We start from the raw sequence: 16325 nt of genomic DNA on the forward strand, positions 1-16325 counted from the left end.
GTGTCACGTGGTGGTAACACAAAAAGTGTCATGTGGTGGTAATATAAAAAGTGTCACGTGGCAGTAACACAAAAAGTGTCACGTGGTGGTAACATAAAAAGTGTCACGTGGTGGTAACATAAAAAGTGTCACGTGGTGGTAACATAAAAGTGTCATGTGGTGGTAACATGGAAAGTGTCATCTGGTGGTAACATAAAAAGTGTCACATGGTGGTAACATTAAAAAGTGTCACGTGGTGGTAACATATAAAGTGTCACGTGGTGGTAACATATAAAGTGTCAAGTGGTGGTAACGTAAAAAGTGTCACGTGGTGGTAACATATAAAGTGTCAAGTGGTAGTAACATAAAAATTGTCATGGGGTGGTGACGTAAAAAGTGTCATGTGGTGGTAACATATAAAGTGTCAAGTGGTAGTAACATAAAAATTGTCATGGGGTGGTGACGTAAAAAGTGTCATGTGGTGGTAACATAAAAAGGGTCACGTGGTGGTAACATTAAAAGTGTCACATGGTGGTAAAACAAAACGTGTCACGTGGTGGTAACATAAAAAGTGTCATGTGGTGTTAACACATAAAGTGTCTTATGGTGGTAACACAAAGTGTCACATGGTGGTAACATAAAAAGTGTCACGTGGTGGTAACGTAAAAAGTGTCATGTGGTGTTAACATAGACAATGTCATCTGGTGGTAACATAAAAAGTGTCATGTGGTCGTAACACAAAAAGTGTCACGTGGTGGTAACATAAAAAGTGCCATGTGGTGGTAAGATAAAAAGTGTCATGTGGTGTTAACACTAAAAGTGTCACATGGTGGTAAGATAAAAAATGTCATGTGGTGGTAACATAAAAAGTGTCATGTGGTGGTAACATAAAAAGTGTCATGTGGTGTTAACACATAAAGTGTCTTATGGTGGTAACACAAAGTGTCACATGGTGGTAACATAAAAAGTGTCACGTGGTGGTAACGTAAAAAGTGTCATGTGGTGTTAACATAGAAAGTGTCATCTGGTGGTAACATAAAAAGTGTCATGTGGTCGTAACACAAAAAGTGTCACGTGGTGGTAACATAAAAAGTGCCATGTGGTGGTAAGATAAAAAGTGTCATGTGGTGTTAACACTAAAAGTGTCACATGGTGGTAAGATAAAAAATGTCATGTGGTGGTAACATAAAAAGTGTCATGTGGTGGTAACGTAAAAAGTGTCATGTGGTGGTAACAAAAATTGTCACATGGTGGTAACATGAAAAGTGTCATGTGGTGGTAACACAAAAAGTGTCATGTGGTGGTAACGTAAAAAGTGTCATGTGGTGGTAACACAAAAAGTGTCACGTGGTGGTAACATAAAAAGTGTCATGGGGTGGTGACGTAAAAAGTGTCACGTGGTGGTAACATAAAAAGTGTCATGTGGTGGTAACACAAAAAGTGTAACGTGGTGGTAACATAAAAATTGTCATGTGGTGGTAACGTAAAAAGTGTAACGTGGTGGTAACAAAAATTGTCATGTGGCGGTAACGTAAAAAGTGTCGTGGTGGTAACGTAAAAAGTGTCATGTGGTGGTAACACAAAAAGTGTCATGTGGTGGTAACATAAAAAGTGTCATGTGGTGGTAACAAAAAGTGTCATGTAGCTTTTAGTTTCAGATCAGCTGATCAGCGTCGGTTAGATCACCTCTGAGTTCAGCTTGTATGCAGTGAATTTAAATAATTCATCACCAATGGAGCTCTAATACTACCAGTCACTGCGAGTCACCATGGCAACAGGTCGATAAAAGGCAGAGCCTTTCGTCACGTCTTAGGTCTCCCCTCATGAGACACAGAGGAAACACCTGAGGAGAGAGGAAACAAGGAAACATGCCTTTAGAGAAATTAGATGTCTTTTCCTTTGACGTGTCAAGTGAAATGACATATGTTTGTAATGACAGCGGCAGCTAATCACAGCTGGATCACAGCTGATCACAGATGGGGTTATTAACTGCTGTAGAAAGTTTTGAGTTTGTTTGTTTGTTTTTATAATTTATTTTATTATTAACATCTGTATTCGTTGATATTCTGATTTAATGACCCAGAATATGATCATGGTGTCTTTGAACACTGGAAATGATTTATGAGGTCATCAGTCACCTGTCCTGGATGTTTGTTCTGTTATAGTTTCATCATTGTTTACATTTGTACAACAGGAAACAGGAAACACTTTGATCTGTTCTGATTGACCAATCAGAGAGAAGACATGGTCTTTCTCAGTCCCGCCTCCAGAGCCCTGATTGGTGGGTGGTCCTCACTGAAACAGTAGACAGGTGACTCAGGTGAGGTCAGACTGAGCTAGCTTTGCTAACAGGCTAACACCTGGCTGCTGCCTGGTGATGTCACAGGTCAAAGTTCAGTCAGATTAAAGAAGGCGGGTCAATAAATGACAGGAAGTGATGACAGGTTACCTGTCCAGTTAAACCCTGCCCCTCCCCCTCTGCATGCAGGTGAGTGCTGTATGTGGTATTTTTTTACTGTAGTGGAAACATTAGAAACAATATATACAGTAGAAACAGTAGTTGTAGTAAAGATGGTAGTATGTTCAGCAGCAGAGTGATAAGCCCCGCCCCCTGTGTGTGTGTGTGTGTGTGTGTGTGTGTGTATGTGTGTCAGGATATAAACAGAGTGTGAAGGAGGAGCTGAAACTTCAGAGTCCAGACTTCAGCTCACAGAGATCCTGTCAGCCTGCAGCATGCTGCCTCCGTGAGTACTGATACTACTGATACTAACATTTATACTACTGAGTATTATAGATACTACTAAGTACTACTGATTATACTACTATACTAATGAGTACTACTACTCATACTACTGATTATAGGCCTACTACTGCAATGCTTATTATTATTGATTATACGACTGTGCTACTGAGAACTACTACTCATACTCCTGTTTATACTACTGTAATACTGAGTACTACTACTCATACTACTGATTATACTACTGTACTACTGAGTACTACTGATTATACAACTTACTACTGAGCACTATTTCTCATACTACTGGTTATACTACTGTACTACTGACAACTATTAGTCATACTACTTGTTATACAACTGATTATACTACTGTAATACTGAGCACTATTACTCATACTATTGATTATACTACTGATTATACTACTGTAATACTGAGTACAATTACTCATACTACTGATTATACTACTTTACTACTGAGCACTATTAGTCATACTACTTGTTATACAACTGACTATACTACTGTAATACTGAGTACTATTATTGATACTACTGATTATACTATGGTACTATTGAGTACTACTACTCATACTACTGATTATACTACTGATCATACAACAGTACTACTGACTAATACTACTCATACTATTGTTTATGCTACTGTACTACTGAGTACTACTACTCATACTACTGATTATACTACTGTGCCACTGAGTACTACTGATTATAGTACTGTACTACTGAGTACTACTACTACTCATACTGCTGCTATTGTAATACTGAGTACTATTACTCATACTACTATTTATACTACTGATTAAACTATGGTACTGCTGAGAACTACTACTCATACTACCATTTATACTACTGTACTACTGAGTACTACTGATTATACTACTGTACTACTGAGCACTACTTCTCATACTACTGACCATACTACTGTACTACTGAGTACTACTTCTCATACTACTGATTATACTACTGTATTACTCAGCACTACTACTCATACTACTGATTATACTACTTTATTACTCAGTACTACTTCTCATACTACTGATTATACTACTGTATTACTCAGTACTACTACTCATACTACTGATTACACTACTGTGCTACTGAGTACTACTGATTATACTACTGTACTACTGAGTACTACTACTACTAATGCTGCTGATTATGCTATTGTAATACTGAGTACTATTACTCATACTACTATTTATACTACTGATTAAACTACAGTACTGCTGATAACTACTACTCATACTACCATTTATACTACTGTACTACTGAGAACTACTACTCATACTGCTGATTAAACTACTGTACTACTGAGTGCTACTGATTATACTACTGTAATACTGAGAACTACTACTCATACTTCTGATTATACTGCTGTACTCCTGAGTGCTACTGATTATACTATCAATCAATCAATCAATCAAACAATCAATCAATCAACGCTATTTATAAAGCCCAATATCACAAATCACAATTTGCCTCACAGGGCTCCTCCTACTGATTATACTACTGTGATACTGAGTACTACTACTCATACTTCTGATTATACTACTGTACTACTGAGTGCTACTGATTATACTACTGTACTACTGGGTACTACTACACATACTACTGATTATACTACTGAGTACTACTACACATATTACTGATTATACTACTGTACCACTGAGCACTACTACTAATTATAGTACTGTACTACTGAGTACTACTACTCATACGTCTGATTATGCTTCTGTACTAATTAGTACTACTACTCATACTACTGATTATACTACTGTACTACTGAGTACTACTGATTATACTACTGATTAAACTAATGTACTACTGAGTACTACTGATTATACTACTGTATCACTACTAGTACTATTGCTCATCCTACTGGTTATACTACTAATGATACAACAGTACTACTGAGCACTACTCATACCACTTATTACACTACTGTACTACTACTCATACTACTGATTATACTACGGTATTACTGAGTACTACTAGTCATACCACTAATTATACTACTGTACTGAGTACTACTTCTCATACTACTGATTATACTCCTGTATTCCTGAGAACTACTACTCATACTACTGATTATACTAATGTACTACTGAGTACTACCACTCATACTACTGATTATTCTACTGTAATACTGAGTTCTACTGAAAAAACTGAGGATTACTGATTATACTACCATACTGCTAAGTACTATTGATTATACTACTGTACTTCTGAGGACTACTGAGCACTACTACTTACACCACTGATTATACTTCTGTACCACTAAATACTGCTACTCATACTACTAATTATAGTACTGTACTACTGAATACTACTACTCATACTTATGATTGTACTCCTGTACTAATTAGTACTACTTCTCATACTACTGATTAAACTACTGTATCACTGAGTACTATTGCTCATCCTACTGGTTATACTACTAATGATACAACAGTACTACTGAGTACTACTACTCATACCACTTATACTACTGAGTACTACTACTCACACTACTGATACTAATATGTACTCCTGAGAACTACTATTCACACTACTGATTATACTACTGTATTACTGAGTACTACTAGTCATACTACTAATTATACTACTGTACTGAGTACTACCACTCATACTACTGATTATTCTACTGTAATACTGAGTTCTACTAAAAAAAATGAGGATTACTGATTATACTGCTAAGTACTATTGATTATACTACTGTACCTCTGAGGACTACTGATCACCACTACTTATACTACTGATTATACTACTGTCCTACTGAGTACTATTACTCATACTACTGATTATACTACTGTACCACTAAATACTGCTACTCATACTACTAATTATAGTACTGTACTGAGTACTACTACTCATACTACTGATTACACTAATGTACTACTGAGTACCACTACTCATACCACTGATTACACTACTGTACTACTGAGTACTACTACTCATACTACTGATTATTCTACTGTACTTCTGAGCACTACTGATTATACTACTGGGTACTACTAATAATAGTACTGTACTACTGGGTACTACTTATTCTACTGATGGTACTACTGGGTTAGGGTCAGTATTGATGAGTATTAATCTGTATTGGTGAATATTGGTCAGTATTGATTACTCTGTCCTGACAGGAACCTGCTGGTCATGTGGATGGTCATCTTCCTGGTAACAACGGTTTCTACGGCTCCTGTCGAGGGTAAAAAGACTTACTGATCAATATCTATCAATTTAATTGATTGATTCAACTTGATGATCAGTAACTTTTTTGGTTGTGTTCTCCAGAGAAGGAGCAGGATGAGGTGGAGGTGGAGGTCATGGAAGAGGCGGAGGGGGAGCTGTCCGAGGAGGAGGAGGGTAGGACTGACACTGATTGATTTATTGATTAATTAAATGATTGATTAATAACAAAGATCTGAAAAGTCAAACTGTTGGTGGTGTTAAACTGATCAGCTGATCAATATTTGGGATCAATGACCTCAATGCAGTGCGTGATGTCATCACCTAAACAATCAATCAGTTAATTTATTGATAAGAATAATCTACTTATTGTGAGACGAGGAAACCGCCCCCTTAATAAGCCCCTCCCCCGTATAAACCCCTCCCCCCTGCGGCTCAATTCCCTTTGAAATCCCAGACACACTCATGGAACTGGAGTTACATCCACGTAACTACTGTTCCTATCTCGTATGTGCTCCACCCTATGACGGGTCTCACTATTGGTTCAAACTTGAGGCGAAGAATCTTGTTGCGTCAACATCTGAACCAATCAGCTGTTAGATCAGGTGACAGCCAGGTGTTTCCCATCATGCCCTGGGTCTTACAGTTGGAGGAGAGCAGCTGCAGCGCCACACTGTCACCAGATTATCACCGTCCACTTCCCTATGACGTCCGAGCGAGCCGGGATGATGTCGGACACAAAATTACCCAGCATGCACTGTGCTTCGATGGAATGTGTGCAGCAATCAAATCTGTGCAGGTCTGACTCATCTCCAATGAGTCTGATGATTCCACTGGTTTATTGTACATGATGGACTCAGGGTTTGGAGAGATGAAGGGTTGGGGATGACAGGATGAGGATTAAGGGTTGAAGGTGGAGTCTCTGGGTCGTGGGTAGGTGCGATTGACAGCTATGTTGGTTGAAGGCAGGAAGTCAGGAGGATCTCAGGACTCAGACTGATGGAGGAGTCGTGTCTTCGTGAACTCCTTTTCGGATTGAACCACCGCTGCTTCCTGTTCCTGCTGAACGGAGCAGAGAAGAAGACGTCAGCGGCGAGTCAGGAGTGGGTGGAGCTTGGATGTGGGACATGTGTCGAAGAGAAAGAAGAAGAAAAAGGGCAGGAAGAGGAAATAAATAAAGTTTTGTGAAGTCCAAATAAAATCGATAAATGTTGTTCTCTTGTTTCAGATGACGAAGACTCCCAGAGTCAGAGTCAGGATAAGATCCAGGGTGAGACATTAAACACATCATAAATCTGCATAAACACTTCTAACCAGAAAATAAACAGACCGCTCAGAGAGCACACTTCCAGTTTCCTGTGTCCTGTGTCAGGATTTAACCACACTGATCCGTATGTAATGAACTCTGATAGAAACAGACAATACTGAATACCTCCTCCTCTTCGTTCTCCTCCTCCTCCTTCTCTCCCTCCTCCTCTTCCTTCTCCTCCTCCTACTCCTCTTCCTCCTCCTCCTCCTCTTCCTCCTCCTCCACCTGACACTCCTTCCTCCTCCTACAGGAGCTGTTGGCAGGCAGCAGACCACCACAGTGGCGGTGGTGGCATCCAGAAGTTCAGGTGAGTGGACCCTGAGGTGTTTCCCTCCTGAAGAGTTTGTTTGTCCCTGTTCAGTGTCGGGTTTAATCCAGATTAACAGGTTGAGACTCAGACCAGGATCAGGTGAACCAGCCTGATCCAGGTCTTGGAGTCCATCCAGCATGGAGACACCTGACGCCGCCCCGGGTCTCAGGTCACAGTGCCAACTGCTGAAAAGCAGGGAAACTACAACAGACTGAGAAAGACTTGACAGACTCAGACGGAATCAGACAGTCTCAAACAGACTCAGTCAGACTCAGGCAGACTCAAACAGAGTCAAAAAGTCTCAAACAGAATCATTTAGACTCAAACAGACTCAAACTCAGTGAGACTCAAACAGACCCCACAGACTCAGACGGAATCAGTAGGATTCAAACAGACTCGGACGGACTCAAAGACACTCAAAATGGCTCAAACAGACCTAGTCAGACTCAAACAGACTTAGTCAGTCTCAAACAGACCTAGTCAGACTCAAACAGACTTAGTCAGTCTCAAACAGACTCAGTCACACTTAGTCAGACTCAGTCAGACTCGGAAAGACTCAGACAGACTCAAACAAACTCAGTTAGACTAAAACAGACTCAAGCAGACTCAGAAAGACTCAAACAGACTCAGTCAATCAATCAATCAATCAACATTTATTTCTATAGCCCTTTACAAAAACCAAAGTTACCCAGAGTGCTTAACAACAGTGTCAGATAACACTGAAACAACAATACATAAAAGAAAAAAAAACAATGGAAAGTGTGACAGTACTACAGGGTATTAAACGCCTTTCAACATAGATAAAATAAATTAAAACAGAATAAATAAACCTAAAAAATGGATAGCCCTAGTCAGAATTAAAAGCTATTCTAAAAAGGTAGGTCTTCAGCTTAGATTTAAAAAGGTCAAGATCAGTAGTGGTGCGAATGTCGGGGGGAGCTTGTTCCACAGTCTTGGAGCAGCAACATCAAAAGAGCGGTCACCCCATTTCTTGTATCGCGACCTTGGGACTTCTAACAGAAGCTGACTAGACAAGCGCAGGGCCCTGCCACTATCGCGGATAGTTAAAATCTCTGACAGGTAGGGAGGAGCAAGGCCATTAATGGCATTAAAAACAAACAACAAAAGTTTAAAATCTATCCTACAATGAACTGGAAGCCAGTGGAATGACGACAGCACAGGGGTGATGTGTTCACGTCTGGGCATGTTTGTTAAAAATCGGGCCGCAGCATTCTGTACAAGTTGAAGTCGTGAAAGGGTAGACTGGCTGAGGCCGACATAAAGGGCATTACAGTAATCTAATCCTGAGCTGATGAACGCATGAATTGCCTTCTCAAGGTCCTGCCGATTGAGAAACGGCTTCACTTTGGCCAAGAGATGGAGCTGGAAAAAGCTTGTTCTAACAACGGAACCAATCTGTTTATCGAACTTCAAACCATTGTCAAATGTTACACCAAGATTTTTTCCATGTGGTTTAAAAAAAGGGGCCAGAGTGCTCCAGGTTGTTGCACTAACATCCGACATAGATGAAGTGCCAAACAAAATACATTCAGTTTTGCTGTTGTTCAGGTGCAGAAAGTTTCGTGCCAGCCACTGCTTTATGTCACTAATACAATCCATTAACTTATGAAATGCAGTACTTTCATTGGGTTTCATGGGCAAATAAATCTGTAAATCATCTGCATAAAGATGGAAAGACAGATTGTGTTTTGTTATTATTGATCCCAGAGGTAGCAAATACAATGAAAATAGGATAGGGCCAAGAATAGATCCCTGTGGCACCCCACAAGGGAGAGATGCATGTGATGAGTGGAGGTCACCAATCATCACAGAAAAGCTCCTATTGGCCAGGTACAACCTAAACCACTGAAGAGCGGTGCCGCGGATGCCTACATACTGCTCTAGGCGAGATACAAGGACTGCGTGGTCGACTGTATCAAAGGCCGCTGTGAGGTCCAGCAGCACCAGCACAGCGGGATTCCGAGCATCCAAAGACAAGGCAATATCATTGTCCACCTTTAACAGTGCTGACTCTGTGCTATGTCGGGATCTAAAACCAGACTGAAATTTATCAAAAACAGAATTTGTCTCTAAAAATGACTGTAATTGTATAAAAACAACTTTTTCTAAGACCTTAGAAAGATAAGGCAGATGAGAGACAGGTCTAAAATTGGACAGCACAGAGGGGTCAAGATGTTGTTTTTTTTTTAGGAGGGGCCTAACCACAGCATGTTTGAAGGCAGCTGGGACAGACCCTGAACTAAGACAGGAGTTAATAAAAACAAGGAGACTTGACCCAACAGAATGAAAAACCTCCTTTAAGAATTTGGCAGGAATGATATCTAAGGGACAGTTAGTAGGTTTCACGCCATGAACCACCTTAGTGGAAAACGACAGAGAAATTGTCTCAAACCGCTCGAAAATGGCAGACGGTGCAGGAGGAGCACACACATCACCAGGAGAGATAGATATATTACTAATATTCTGCCTGACACTTTGTCAGTAAAAAAAAAAAAAAAAAAAAAAAACAACTCCTCACATGTTGCCATGGAAGCATCAGACAGGACAGTGGGGCATGGGTTAATGACAGAGTCTATAGTATTAAATAACACCCTTGGATGATGAGAGCTGTTAGCTATGATACTGGACAGATATTTAAACTTTGCCTCCTTCAGAGCTCTCTGATAAGCAGCCAAACTGTCCCTTAACAAGCCCAAGGAAACATGTAGTTTGTCCTTCTTCCACCACCGTTCAGCCTGTCTGCATTGCTGCCTGAGTGCACGGGTGGAATCATTCACACAGGGATCTGCCTTGGGTTTAGTGCGTTTTTGCCGAAGAGGGGCAACTGAGTCCAGAATCGTGGAGCATTTGGAATGGAAAGCAGAGAGCAGGCTATCTGGGCAAAGGGGAGAAACCAGCCCACTGTCACCATACAGCTGAGAGTCCTTGAAGGCAGCAGCAAACTCTCCAGCCATTGATGAGGTAAAGATGCAGCAGCGGTGAGCAGGGGAAACAGGCCTATTGGCATAATGGGAAGGTGATCCGAGATAGCAGTGTCCATTATTTCTCTGAGGGAGACAGGAAGCCCATGAGAAATTACAAGGTCAAGAGTGTGCCCATGCTCATGTGCTGGACCATTAACTGATTGAGTGAGACCGAAGGAATCCAAGAGGCCTTTAAACTCATTAGCCAGCTGATTGGCTGCACAACAAACATGAATATTGAAGTCCCTGCAGATCAAAAGTTCATCAAACTTTGGAATAAAATCAGACAAAAACTCTGAAAACTTTTGAATAAAGTCCTTATTAAATTTGGGTGGGCGATAAACTGTGGCACACAGCACAGGGCAGGTGAGATCGATCACAAACAGCTGCAGTTCAAAGCTGGAATAATTATTAGTGTTTATTATTTGGCATCTGAAGCTGTCTTTGAATATAGCAGCCAGACCACCGCCACAACCGGCGGCTCGCGGGGTGTTGAAGAAGGAACAGGCAGACTCAGGCAGACTCACACAGAATCAAACAGACTCAAACTCAGTGAGACTCAAACAGACTCCACAGACTCAGACGGAATCAATAAGATTCGAACAGACTCGGGCGGCAAAAAGATGAGGTCAGACTCAGACAGACTCAAAGAGTCTCAGAAAGACTCAAACAGACTTAATCAGACTCAGAAAGCCTTGACAGACTCAGACATGTCAGTCAGACTCAGACAGAGTCAGACTCAGTCAGATTCAGTCAGACTTGGACAGAATCGGACAGACTCAAACAGACTCTACAGACTCAGACAGAATCAGTCAGACTCAGTCAGACTCAGACAGACTCAAATAAACTCAAACAGACTCAGTCAGACTCAGACAGACTCAGGCAAACTCAAACAGAATCAGTCAGAGTCAAACAGACGCAAACAAACTCAGTTAGACTCAAACAGACTCCACGGACTCAGACGGAATCAGTCAGACTTAAACAGACTTGGACAGACGCAAACAAACTCAGTCAGACGCAAGCAGACTCAAACAGACTCAGTCAGACTCAAACTAACTTGAAAAGACTCACCAAGACTCAAACAGATTCAGAAAGACTCAAACAGACTCAGTCAGACTCAGGCAGACTCAAACAGAATCAGTCAAAGTCAAAAAAGACTCAAACAAACTTAGTTAGACTCAAACAGACTCCACAGACTCAGACGCAATCAGTCAGATTCAAACAGATTCAGAGGGACTCAAAGACACTCAAAATGACTCAGTCTGACTCAAACAGACTCAGTCAAACTTAGACAAACTCAAACAGATTCAGTCAGGATCAAACAGACTGGACAGACTCTGATGGAATCACTCAGACTCAAACAGACTCAGTCAGACTCAAATAGGCTCAGACAGACTAGGACAGACTCAGTCAGACACAAGCAGACACAAGCAGACTCAGTCAGAATCACTCAGACTCAAACAGACTCAGACAGCCTCGGTACGACTCAAACAGACTCAGACAGACTAAGGCAGACTCTAACAGACTCAATTAGAGTCAAACAGACTCAAACAGAATCATTCAGACTTAAACAGACTCAAACAGACTGAAACAAACTCAGACTCAAAAAGACTACACAGACTCAGACGGAATCAGTCACTTTTCAAACAGATTCAGACAGACTCAAACAACCCCAAAATGACTCAGACAGACCGAGTCAGACTCAAACAGTTGCAATCAGACTCAGACAGACTCAGTCAGACTCAAACAGACTCAGTCAGACTCAGTCAAACTCAGATAGACTTGAACAGACTCAGACAGAAACAGTCACACTCAGACAGACTCAGTCAGACTCAGACAGACTCAGGTACATTCAAACAGAATCAGCTAGAGTCAAAAAAACTCAAACAGACTTAGTTAGACTCAGTCAGACTCGAACCAATTCAGTCAGACTCAAACAGACTTGACAGACTCAGACGGAATCAGTGAGACTCAGCAGGAGTTTCAGCAGGTGAGTCTACCAACATTCAGGATCTGGGCGGTGAGTCAACTGTTTCAATTCGTCCTCTCTGACAGGAAGTCGTTCAGGTTTAAAAATGACCAAACATCGACAGACTCAAACAAACTCAAAATGACTAAGACAGCCTGAGTCAGAGAGTCTAACTCAGACTCAAACAGACTTAGACTGTGTAAGACTCAGTCAGACCCAGTCAGACTCAGACAGAGTCAGACAGACTCAAACAGACTTGGTCAGACTCAAACAGACTAAGACTCAAACAGACTCAGACAGAATCAGTCAGACTCAAACAGACTTGGTCAGACTCAGTCAGACTCAAACAGACTAAACAGATTCATTCAGACGAAACAGACTCAGTCAGACTCAAACTGACTCAGTCCGACTCAAACAGATTCAACCAGAATAAGTCAGACACAAACAGGCTCGGTCAGACTTAAACAGACTAGGACAGTCTCAGTCAGATGCAGGCAGACTCAAACAGACTCAGTCAGAGTGAAACAGAATCACGCAGACTCAAACACACTCAGTCAGACACAAACAGACTCAAACAAACTCAATTAGACACAAACAGTCTCAAACAAACTCAATTAGACTCAAATAGACTCAACAGACTCAGACAGAATCAGTCAGATTCAAAAAGACTTGGACTCAAACAAACTCAATCAGACTCAAACAGACTTGGACAGACTCAGACGGACTCAAACAGACTATGTCAGACTCAAACAGACTCAAACAGACTCAGTCAGACACAAACAAACTCAGTTAGACTCAAATAGACTCGACAGACTCAGACGGAATCAGTCAGAATCAAACAGACTCGGACTGACACAGCCATCAGTGTTATGTGAATCATTGATAACCAGTTATTTGACTCAGGTGTGTTTTTCTCAGCAGGAGTTTCAGCAGGTGAGTCTACCAACATTCAGGATCTGGGCGGTGAGTCACCTGTTTCAATTCGTCCTCTCTGACAGGAAGTCGTTTAAAAATGACCAAACATCGACAGACTCAAACAAACTCAAAATGACTCAGAGAGCCTGAGTCAGACTCAACTTAGACAGCCTGAGTCAGACTTAAACAGAGTCAGTCAGACTCAAACAGACTCAGACCCAGTCAGGCCCAGTTAGACTCAGACAGACTCAAACAGACTCAACAGACTCAAACAGACTATGTCAGACTCAAGCAGACTCGGACAGACTCAAACAGACTATGTCACACTCAAACAGACTCAAACAGACTCAGTCAGACTCGGACTGACTCAGCTGTCAGTGTTATGTGAATCACTGATAACCAGTTGTTTGACTCAGGTGTGTTTTTCTCAGCAGGTGTTGCAGCAGGTGAGTCTACCAACGTTCAGGATCTGGGCGGTGAGTCACCTGTTTCAATTCGTCCTCTCTGACAGGAAGTTGTTCAGCTTTAAAAATGACCAAACATCGACAGAAATTCAGTCGTAGTTCTGAAAGGTTTGTTTTTATTTCAGCGTCCGGCGGTCAGCCAGCAGGCGGAGGAACACCTGATGGAACAGCAGGAAGTTCTACAGGTAATAACAACAGGAATTACTGATGGTTGATCACATGACAACAGGTCAATGATGTAAATCAACTTCCTATTTGAAAAATCAACTTCCTATTTGATAAATCAACTTCCTGTTTGTTAAACAAGTAAACGTCCTGCTTGATAAATCAACTTTCTGTTTGATAAATCAGTCAACTTCCTGTTTGATAATCAGTCAACTTCCTGTTTCATAAGTCAGCTTCCTGTTTCATATATCAACTCCCTGTTGTAGGCACCTGCCAAAATAAAACACCTGATGAAGTGTTTGTTTTTCAGCAGCTGGAGGTCCGAGCGGCTCAGCAGGTTCTCGACCGACAGGTGATCAACATGTGAAAACAACAGTGACATCACATCATCAGTCGTTGTTGTTGTTTATTAAACCTGTATTTATGTTTACAGGTTCTGAAGGAGTCGACTCAGACTCTAATGGTAAATATCAAATCCCTGGTGATCAATAACCAGTAACCTATTGAGCAGTGTGTGTGTGTTTGTGTGTGTGTGTTTGACTATTGATCAGTGTGTGTTTGATTATTGATCAGTGTGTGTTTGTTTATTCATCACTGGCTGTGTTTGATTACTGATCAGTGTGTGTTTAATTATTTATCACTGGCTGTGTTTGATTATTGATCAGTGTGCGTTTAATTATTGATCAGTGTGTGTTTGATCAGTGATCACTGGCTGCGTTTGATTATTGATCAGTGTGTGTTTAATTATTGATCACTGTCTGTGTTTGATTATTGATCAGTGTGTGTTTGATTATTGATCAGTGTGTGTTTGATTATTTATCACTGGCTGTGTTTGATTATTGATCAGTGTGTGTTTAATTATTGATCAGTGTGTGTTTGATCATTGATCACTGTTTGTGTTTGATCATTGATCACTGGCTGTGTTTGATTATTGATCAGTGTATGTTTGATTATTGATCACTGGCTGTGTTTGATTATTGATCAGTGTGTGTTTAATTATTGATCAGTGTGTGTTTGATCATTGATCACTGTCTGTGTTTGTTTATTCATCACTGGCTGTGTTTGATTATTGATCAGTGTGTGTTTAATTATTGATCACTGGCTGTGTTTGATTATTGATCAGTGTCTGTTTCTTTATTCATCACTGGCTGTGTTTGATTATTGATCAGTGTGTGTTTGATTATTGATAACTGTGTTTGATTATTGATCACTGTCTGTGTTTGATTATTGATCAGTGTGTGCTTGATTATTGATCACTGGCTGTGTTTGATTATTGATCACTGGCTGTGTTTGATTATTGATCAGTGTGTGTTTGTTTATTCATCACTGGCTGTGTTTGATTATTGATCAGTGTGTGTTTAATTATTGATCACTGGCTGTGTTTGATTATTGATCAGTGTGTGTTTGTTTATTCATCACTGGCTGTGTTTGATTATTGATCAGTGTGTGTTTGATTATTGTTCAGTGTGTGTTTAATTATTGATCAGTGTGTGTTTGATTATTGATAACTGGCTGTGTTTGATTATTGATCAGTGTGTGTTTGTTTATTCATCACTGGCTGTGTTTGATTATTGATCATTGTGTGTTTGTTTATTCATCACTGGCTGTGTTTGATTATTGATCAGTGTGTGTTTAATTATTCATCACTGGCTGTGTTTGATTATTGATCAGTGTGTGTTTGTTTATTCATCACTGGCTGTGTTTGATTATTGATCAGTGTGTGTTTGATTATTGATCACTGGCTGTGTTTGATTATTGATCAGTGTGTGTTTGATTATTGATCACTGGCTGTGTTTGATTATTGATCAGTGTGTGTTTGATTATTGATCACTGGCTGTGTTTGATTATTGATCACTGGTTGTGTTTGATTATTGATCAGTGTGTGTTTGATTATTGATAACTGTGTTTGATTATTGATCACTGTCTGTGTTTGATTATTGATCAGTGTGTGCTTGATTATTGATCACTGGCTGTGTTTGATTATTGATCAGTGTGTGTTTGTTTATTCATCACTGGCTGTGTTTGATTATTGATCAGTGTGTGTTTGTTTATTCATCACTGGCTGTGTTTGATTATTGATCACTGGCTGTGTTTGATTATTGATCAGTGTGTGTTTGATTATTGTTCAGTGTGTGTTTAATTATTGATCAGTGTGTGTTTGATTATTGATAACTGGCTGTGTTTGATTATTGATCAGTGTGTGTTTGTTTATTCATCACTGGCTGTGTTTGATTATTGATCAGTGTGTGTTTAATTATTGATCACTGGCTGTGTTTGATTATTGAT

General features: G+C 40.3%; 1 protein-coding gene across 19 annotated transcripts in view; it reads left to right on the plus strand.

The window, feature by feature from the left end:
* Nucleotides 1-2443: 2443 nt before the first annotated feature.
* LOC117262996 (uncharacterized) overlaps nt 2444-16325 on the plus strand; it is a 34940-nt gene continuing 21058 nt past the window's right edge. For 3 of the 19 annotated variants that reach the window (XM_078175674.1, XM_078175677.1, XM_078175684.1), the window contains exons 1-11: nt 2447-2467; nt 2634-2723; nt 5878-5942; nt 6029-6100; nt 7152-7193; nt 7483-7539; nt 13414-13458; nt 13842-13886; nt 14000-14059; nt 14350-14391; nt 14473-14502. In XM_078175674.1, the coding sequence (XP_078031800.1) occupies nt 2713-2723; nt 5878-5942; nt 6029-6100; nt 7152-7193; nt 7483-7539; nt 13414-13458; nt 13842-13886; nt 14000-14059; nt 14350-14391; nt 14473-14502 (469 nt within the window). In that variant the 5' untranslated portion in view covers nt 2447-2467; nt 2634-2712. Of the gene's footprint in view, nt 2468-2633; nt 2724-5877; nt 5943-6028; nt 6101-7151; nt 7194-7482; nt 7540-12501; nt 12547-13413; nt 13459-13841; nt 13887-13999; nt 14060-14349; nt 14392-14472; nt 14503-16325 lie in introns of all 19 variants that reach the window. The other 16 variants (XM_078175666.1, XM_078175683.1, XM_078175670.1 and 13 more) reach the window with 15 other exon arrangements.

The sequence above is a fragment of the Epinephelus lanceolatus genome, chromosome 16 (assembly GCF_041903045.1).
Source record: "Epinephelus lanceolatus isolate andai-2023 chromosome 16, ASM4190304v1, whole genome shotgun sequence".
Taxonomy (NCBI): domain Eukaryota; kingdom Metazoa; phylum Chordata; class Actinopteri; order Perciformes; family Serranidae; genus Epinephelus; species Epinephelus lanceolatus.